We start from the raw sequence: 9,537 nt of genomic DNA on the forward strand, positions 1-9,537 counted from the left end.
AAACCAGCAATGTTTTATCAAAATGCAGACTCCTTGTTACGATTATATTTGTTAAATTGACGTTTTTAAGTATAAACTGCTTGCACAGATCAACGTCCAGTATAAAAATTGCTTCCTGTTGCAAAATATCATGTATACTTGTAGATGTCTTCTTTTACACCATATTTTTATAAGAAACATTTTTTCTGCACTGTATGCATTATAATGCTTATTTTCTATGAACACTATGTATATATTCATGTTGAAATCCATATTAGCACCTAAAGTAAAGTTTTAGAATTAAAGCTACCTGCTTTGATTGGTAACAAAATATTTTATGTTAATATTTGTTTGCACTTTAGGCTGTTTTGCACACTACAGGTATTTCTATTTCATACAGTTATTCAATACAGTTTTTCGCTTTCACATGGCTTGAGCTTATTAATCAAAAGGGAATTAGCTGTAAAGTTTCACTTATAGATATTTGATGAACACATAAACCAAGGTGGTAGTTTAAGATGAAAATAGTGACAAATTAGTTTAAGTATTGCTTGGTGTCCGTTATCTCAACACATTGTCTGAGATTATATAAATGTGTAAATAGATAAAGATATTCCATGCGGTTTAGGGATCTTTATAGATAATACTTTGCTCTAATTGTTGATAACGTTACTTTGCAACAAAAATGGCGGCCTTGACTGTTCATAAGTTTATCTACAAGTTGTTTAATGTTCATGTGTTTCCGTGCACCATTTTGGTTCATGCAAGAATTTTATAAAAAGGATAGACATAACGTCTTTCAGGACTTATTGCGTTATCCGAGTTTTTATTTACAAAATGTAAACTGTAATAATTTCAGAGAAAATGTCAAAATACTGTATTCTCTTGCTGTTTGCGTCATATTCTTTTTTTTATTTTTGTGATGGAGGCAGGCATTGTCTCTAAGGCACTACCTTTTAGCTATTTTTCAAGAAACCGCCACCGTTTATTGTTCCTTCTCTTGAGAAGGAACTCTTATGGTAAACATTTCACACTTGACTGAGCAGATAATGGATACAAGGGTTCTGTCAAAGGCATCCGAATACCAATAGGGCGTCGCCGTCTTTGACTCATGCATATTAATTACAAATAGCCCTCTCCCAGTAAACACCTGACGTCGTACCGACGTTGGTTAAACGTTGGTTTTTGGTCGCGACGTCGGCGACCTGAATCCAACGTCTAACCAACGTCATATCTACGACGTCTAATAGACGTCAGACTTAGACGTCTAGAAGACGTTGGAATTAGGTTGGATAGAAAGTCTGATAAATGCTTTTAGTTATAAAACTAACTGGTATAATTTTGCTAGTATTGTTTAAAGATATTTACTTGTTTTCATAAAGGCCTGGACATGTGCTTATTAATAATAGTTCATTCTCACAACAAACATTATTTTAATTATGTTACAATATCGCATGAGATTGTCTATTTTCGGAGACGGATTTTTTCACGAACTTTAAACTGTTCAAGATAAAAATGCATCCTATACACATGTATAAATTACTCTAAATTCACACAGATCTTCTCTTCTACACATGTTGTCTATTAGTCACACATTCGCGAGATAAGCCTGCATCGGTTTACACAGTCTTCCTGTAATTTGATATTTATTGGGATAAGATAGAGCAAGTTTATAAATACTTTACACAAAGGGACGGATCCGCAACGTGAGTAACAGATTTTTAAACATTATACTTATTTTAAAAGTTATACTGATTTATATTCCGTATTTTTTTTTTTAAAAAATTGACTTATTTTTGTTTGTTACTTTAAAAAAGCAATTTCATTTAATTACATTTTACGAAGTTATAGAATATTTTTTTCATAGAATTTAAAATATTACATATTTGTTTGGCACGTATTAATTATGCTCTTAGTAATAGCACTAGTATATCTGTATATGTTAAATAATGAAACTGTCAAATTTTATACATTTCAGGTGGAAATGTTGGCGGAGTTGAAGAATCATGCAAAAATGACGAAACTTGAAAGTTTCAATTACTGCATTACTTTTTTGACTTATTGTATTAGACTTACGTCGCCGTAATATGAAATAAAGATGATAAAATACATGTGTTGATTATTTGTTTGATTGCAAATTACGTTGAAAATTTGGTCAGATTTTGGTTGAAAAGTGGTTAGATTTAGGTTGGAAAATGGTCGGATTGCGACGTCTAGCCAACGTCAGGATCCGACGTCTAAACGGTTTGCAAATCCAACCAAAATCCAACGTTAATCCGACGTCGGGGTCCGACGTCTATACGACGTGTAACCGACGTCAAATGCCTACTGGGCTGTGTGTGTAACCAATGTGTGTTCGTACGTCTTTACGTAAATCTATCGTCAAATGTATGTTATCAACAGCAGGCTGACAAGGAACAATAATTCGTATAGAGTACTAACCCTTGTATTGAATATTTGATACTGTAGAATAGAGATTATTTTAATGAATATGCATGATATAAAAATAGACTCCTGCCAAATAATCATAACAAATGGTCTCAAAATAGACTCTTGCCAAAAAATCATGGTTTTAAATAGCATCAGATATGTGCAATTTGCAAATGCTGTCGTTCAGGTTTGCAAATGTTTCCTTTCATTTTCAACCTATCTAGATCATTTTCTTGCGTTTCGTAAATGAATGTGTGAAATAATTTGTGTAAATAATATACAGGTGTTCGCTTGTGTTAATCACGTGACGAAAACATACGGTGGAGTGCTACTTCTGCAAGGAATTTCGAATATTTTAATATTGAATTAAAGTAAACTAACAGACTTTCATCACTGTGATATTAAACATCTGTAATATGATACTAAAATCAGATTTTCTTAAAAGACAAATAATTGCATATGCGCTAGAAGGAACCTTTTGGTCAGCTAAATCTTGTATAATCTTAAATGTTCCCTCGCATGTTAATAATGTCATACAATTGGAAAACTAAATTCTAAACCTTGAACACAAAATGATAAGCACAAAATGACGAAGCTATTATAGTTCCATCTCAAGGGAAGGAACACTTAGGGTGAACATGTCACACTTGACTGAGCAGCTAATGGATACAAGGGTATCATCAAAAGTGTACGAATTCCAGTAGGGCGCCGCCATCTTGGACTCATGCATATTCATTACAAATAGCCTCTTTGCGTCTTTGTGTTTACGCATCTTTAGTCAATATTTAGTGAAATACAACTACGTAGTAACAGACCTACAAGAAACAATAATATAGTTTAAATCATATAACTCCTAAATCTAACATCATACATGTCATAAGGTAGAATCGAGATTGATAAAATGAATATGCATTATCTAAAAATAAACTTCCGCCCAAAAATATCGTCTGCTATTCTTTTTCTTGGTTGCATTCTTTGCTTCAAAAGGATCTATTTACAGATTTTATTTTATATTGACGTTAAGTATTACCATCAAAACCTACTGTACTTATAACGTAATTCGAGTTTTGTTCGCTTTTTGCACGCTTTGCACCGTCACCGTATTACAAAATTTCAATTACTTCCATTGTTTTTATCCAGAACTGTATAATGCATTTTTTCACTTTACTGAGCTATAAAATGTTTCGAACTTTGTAATATCATGCGTTTTGATAAGTTGTTTTGTAAGATTCAAGCGGTGAAAAATTTGGTTATATAATAGTTGTCTTGCTATCTGATATAGGGCTTATGGTGTAAATGACCCCTTTTGTTGATGGGGTCACTCCGTCAAAGGTCAAGGTAACAGGGGCCTGAACATGAAAAACAATTTCCGATCAATACCTTGAGAACCAATTGACTCGGAATGTTAAAGCTTCATAGGATGACTGGTTATGCAAAATAGATGACCCCTATTAATTTTGGGATCACTCCGTTGAAGGTCAAGGTCACAGGGGCCTGAACATGGAAAACCATTTCCGATCAATAACTTGAGTACCACTCGACGCAGAATGTTGGTTTAAACATATTTATTTATCAAGATATACATTACATATAATATACGTACATATAACATCCATACAATACAAATATCAAGACAAGTGGATTGAATTGAAAGCTGCTAGGACTTATAGTAATTCTCTCCACCCAGAATGTTGAAACTTCTTAGGATGATTGGACATGCAAAGTAGATGATCCCTATTGATTTTGGGGTCACTCTGTTAAAGGTCACAGGGGCCTGAACATGGAAAACCTTTTCCGATCAATAACTTGAAAACCACTAGACCCAGAATGTTGAAACTTCATAGGATGATTGGACATGCAGAGTAGATGACACCTATTGATTTTGGGGTCACTCTAGTAAAGGTTAAGGTTGCAGTGGGCAGAACATTGAAATCCATTTCCGGTCAATAACTTGAGATTCGTTTGACCTAGAACCTTCAAACTTCATAGATTGATAGGACTTAAAGTTAAGATGACCCTTATCGTTTTTGGGGTCACTTGAGCTAGGTCAAAGTCACAGGGGCCTGAAAATAGAAAACTTTCCAACCAATAACTTGAGAACCACGTGACCTGGAATGTTGAAACTTAATAGGATGATTGGACATGCAGAGTAGGGATCACTCGATCAAAGGTCAAGATCACAGGGGCTGAACAAGGAAAACCGTTTCCAATTTATAACTTGTGAGCCACTAGGCCTTGAATATTGAAACTTAGTGGGATGATTGGACATGCCAAGTAGATGACATCTATTGCAGCCAACCATCAGTGTCTTTTTGACTTTCGCTGCTGTCCCCTATTGACTACTTGCCTATACGACTGTGCATTTGGGGAGACATACGCTTTTCTACAAAAGCATCTTCTAGTTTACCTATTGTTTTGATAATTTTAGAAATCTGCATTGTATAAATTTCACAACTTAAAAAGGTCATTTATATGACCATTCATCACAACATTATTTCATGTCTTGCTTTCTCCAGGCATAGCGGATTTTATGACGTATATGGTAGGCACGGATAACGAATATCAGAATTTAGTCCAAGCCTGTCAATCATCAAAACTGGACCAAACCGGTCCTTACTATTCTTTTTAGCGAGGACGCTCTGTAAACAAAGAAAACATTTTGATTTATCCTCCACCATTCCCTACACCACATATTCAATAAGGCGCTATACTCCTATATTAATTTCAGATCTCTACATTTAATGTTGACTTATTTGATGAGAGGAATATGCAGGTGTTCGCTTGTGTTAATTTCAGATCTCTATATTTAAGTTTGACTTATTTGATAAGAAGAAGTCTTTTAAAAGTATTTCAAACTTTAGCTCTAGTGGCCCCAATAAGGAACCAAGTGCCCCAATTTGAACAAATTTGAGAGAGGACCTCATTATGATGCTACATACTAAGTTTGATGAAGATCCATCAAACGGTTCACGAGAAGTTCTTTAAAGGATTTTCTATTTTTAGCCGAGGTGGCTTCTAAAAGAAACCAAGATGAACCGTTTGAACAAACTTGATAAAGGTCCATGCCAAGATGCTACTGACCAAGTTTGGTGTAATTCTGACCAGTCGTAGAGATATTTAAGGTACGACCCACCTAATGGTAAATATTTCAAATGTTCAAAACAATGTTACAGCAATATAATGTATCCAGTGAGAGACTTGTATGCAAAATTTAAACAACCTTTATCATGCCGTTTTTTTATAAATTTTGTGTAATTCGTGATATTTCCTCAGGCTCAAGTGGAGACAAATTTCAAAGTGATGGACACTGTCCAAAACGTTTGCAGAGAATTCATTTCACCATCAATTTTTTTAGGATGCCTCAAGTAAAAGGATTTAATGAGACATAATTCTAACTGCAACATTAAAAAATTTAGGTCGAATCCTGTTTTAAATTTTGCTCACTTCATTCAAAAATAACTTTGGGGCAGAAGTAAAACCTACCTACATTTCTTCCACAATATGTATTCTAAAGAGTAAAGGCAAAATAGAGAACTTTTACCGCATGTAACTCAGTGTTTTTAAAGATGTCTAACTCTGCCCCTTTCTGTTTCAGAGGTAAATTCACTGTGAACAGAAAAAAATCACTTATAAAATGAAAATTTTTCACTTTTGTACAATAAATCAATTATAAGTCTTGAAAAAAGTAAAAACTTACAAGAACAAAAAAATAAAAAAAAAAAAAGGGAAAAAATTTGGTCCCAGTGGGGCTTGAACAACTTATGCCCTCTGAAAAATGAGCTAAAAATAGGAAACTGATACAATCCACCAATTTAAAACTTGTGTTTTTTATTGACATTTCATAATATGAGATGACGGCACTTACAACGTATAGCAATTAGCTTACATGATTATTAAATGTTCAAATGCAAAATACTTCATGTCAAATGCTTAAAGTCTAAGTGCAAATTACTGCATGTAAATTCTAATCACTTAATTCTTGATATCAAAAACTGTCATATTTAATTGTTTATAATGAAATGATAAATTATAATTGTTATTTGAGAACTGCAGAACAATGCATGCGAAAAGCTTATTTCTAGTTATTTATATACTCTTTTATTTATTTTATTTATTTATCATACTCTTTTGTCATTGTCCTTTTTGTAACATAAATTTGTCCCTTAATATTAAGACACAGTGTTGGTTCGGCGTTTGCATGATCGAAAGGACTTGCTTTTGCTCCTGCTCAAACAGTTACAACATGATTATTTCTAATAATTGAAAGATACATTTATTAGTTTGTGAGATGTAGATAATTAACGCCTAAAGTTAAATAATTTGCAATAAGCATTTGTCATTTGGCAAAGGAGGAAATATTTGACATCAAGCATATGGCATACAGCATTTAGTTTTTAGCATTTGTCATTACGTACAAGTATTTAGCGTTAAAATACTAGTACTTGATATCAAGTATTAAGTACTATGTATTTAGCATGGTGTATCGCTCTGCCGGAGTATGATACAGAATAATTCGATCAGCCCTGTTATCCACCCTGTCAACTTGAGTAATTTTAACGAGAGAAAAAGACGGCATAATGTGACATGTAGAAATACATATATATTCATAGCAAATATGTAATGTTTGACAAGTAATAAAAAAATGTTGTATCCGGGTAATTCACATGTTGTATCCGGGTAATTCATGATAATGATTGTACCAACTTTTAACACTTATGATTAAGACGTGGTAGCTGACAGGAGGATAATTATATGACGCATATATATAACAATAAAAGTGGAAACTCGATACACTAAATACGTTTTCATTAAATATAAAATAAAATCGCTGGTTCATTTTCACTGCAAATCCTTATTTTGGGTAGGAATATTTGATTTATGTAACGTTTGTTAAGGCATTTCGGTGGATATATCATATACAACCCAGTGAAGGACGTAGATTTTACAACTCTGTCTGCTAATATGACAATGGATAAAGGTGGTATGTTCGACGCGGAGGAAGGACCACCAGCGGGCCAGCATGATGGACCACCTTGTATGCCACCTCCTAGTGTTACAGGACCTCCGCCACCAGGGACTTATTGTATTGCTGCGGAGCGATTGTGGAAAATAGTGCCTCCAATTATCATTTCAATTGGAACAGTTGGTAACATATTGACTGTAATCATTTTACTGCGGTATATGAGAAAAATATCATCAACTGCAGTGTTTCTTTTGACGTTGGCGATTTCGGACACATTGTTCCTATTAAATACTCCATTAAGAAGATGGATAATTGTAATATGGGATAAAGATGTAAGATATATTAGTGAATTAGGATGTAAGTTTTCTGTGTACCTTACATATTCGAGTCTTCAATTATCCTCTTGGATTCTAGTTGCAGTAACTGTGGAGCGATTTATCTGCGTCGTGTGGCCGCACAGAGTGAGGTTGGGATGTTCTCGAAAGTCTGCAACAGGTGTTGTGGCAGTTCTAATTCTTATCATTTTCGGATCAAACACGCATATTTTCTATGGATTTGGAAGATCCGATTTGCCTATATTTAACAATCAAGGTCTATGTGCGCCACTTTACGAAGGTTACCACACATTTTGGTCGAAAATATATACATGGATTGACTTTGCAGTCGTTTTTCTTGTGCCTTTTGTGGTTCTACTTGTTGCAAATACAACCATCATCTATAAACTACGTAAATCCCAGAACCAAAGGAGAAAACTAAGCATAATCAAGAGGGAAGGGCATAGGAATAAGGCGAGCGACACAAGGACGGTTACAATAATGCTGATAGGTTTGAGTGTTGTGTTTTTCATATCCCTTACACCGGTGTCCATCTATTACATATATAGACCTTACTGGCTCGAGTCAATTGATAAATGGCAGTGCATTGATATATACAATACATACGATTGAAGGAACTGCAAGAGTTCGTATCCGCGGTTACTAACCTTATTGGTTATATCAACTCAGCTTTCAATTTTGTTCTTTATACAATGAGTGGATCAAAATATCGCGCTGAACTGAAAGCATTTCTTCTGTGTCGACCTGGAGGAAAGGAGGGCTTATTTGGAAGCAGTGGTTCAGGAGTCCGGCGTCAAGGAACAACATCAACTTTAGCGTCAATAAGCAGACAATCTTCGAGGACGGGTATTGACAACAATGAGGCAAATGTAGTGAATCTTGATCCTGCTGGGCAGACAAAACAAAACAGCATCAAAGCAAGTGTTGGTGATACTTATGAAAGAGATGAAGATACGCTAAATAAGAAACCGGTCTGCCCGGACTATAGTGAGGAACTTGATAACAATGCCAATACCGAAAGTATAAGACTATAAGGGATCAAAAACAGCTGTAAACTATACTGTTATAATACTTTTACTGTACAGTACACATGTATAATAATAGAAGGGCCGTCGGAGGTTGTAGCATGCAGAATAAAACACGTTTGAATATAATCATTTGCAGTAAGCAGTTTGACATATGATGTGCTTGCTGAATCTTTATCAATTGTAATTACTATAATTTCATTTTTTCTTGTACAATACTTTAAAAATGCAAATGTTATTTAAAACTCTATGAATGGAATGCAAACTCGATCGTTCAAACAGCCAATCAAAAGATTGTGAATAAAAAATGTAGCTAGTTCGATATCCGGGTGTGTTCTCATTAATTATTTTACAGAAATCAGTTGTGTTTAAAGTCATTCGTCTTCCACTTATCTGTCGTGTAGAGAAGTTGACAGCTGCATGTGGAGAACAAATCAACACTTTTGCAGAATCCATAAACATGTGTTGGGATAAATGAGCGCCGTTGCATAACCATTACAGTTGGAAAATATTGTATTAGATATGAAACCAATCAGATGAACAATCATTTTCCCTTAAAGTTACTATGTGCTTGAAATAATCAGGCTAGCAGAATAAAATCATCGAAAACAGCTTTTTTCTAATGCTAAATGTTTATACAATTTATCGTGTTTATCAAATGGTCGTCCCCTAATATTTCTACAGAATTCCTATAGAATTTATAGAATTAAAACTATGTTTAACAAATAAAACCCCATTCGTACAGTAAGCCTGTCCTTTAGTTCAGTAGGTAGAGCACAATGGCCGGATGTTCGATGCCCGGTCG

General features: G+C 34.4%; 1 protein-coding gene and 1 long non-coding RNA gene across 2 annotated transcripts; both read left to right on the plus strand.

The window, feature by feature from the left end:
• Positions 1 to 1,547: 1,547 nt before the first annotated feature.
• Positions 1,548 to 2,088, plus strand: LOC123523546 (uncharacterized). The gene is made up of 2 exons (XR_006681134.2): positions 1,548 to 1,685; positions 1,958 to 2,088. It is a non-coding gene; the product is annotated as an uncharacterized LOC123523546 (long non-coding RNA).
• A 5,056-nt stretch (positions 2,089 to 7,144) lies between these two features.
• Positions 7,145 to 9,054, plus strand: LOC123524977 (C-C chemokine receptor type 3-like). Its single transcript, XM_053538286.1, is given in 2 exon segments — positions 7,145 to 8,274; positions 8,277 to 9,054. Coding segments are annotated over 2 exon segments (1,368 nt in total). The 5' UTR covers positions 7,145 to 7,371; the 3' UTR covers positions 8,742 to 9,054.
• The last annotated feature ends 483 nt before the right edge of the window (positions 9,055 to 9,537 follow it).

This window comes from Mercenaria mercenaria, chromosome 3 (genome assembly GCF_021730395.1).
Source record: "Mercenaria mercenaria strain notata chromosome 3, MADL_Memer_1, whole genome shotgun sequence".
Classification (NCBI taxonomy): Eukaryota; Metazoa; Mollusca; class Bivalvia; order Venerida; family Veneridae; genus Mercenaria; species Mercenaria mercenaria.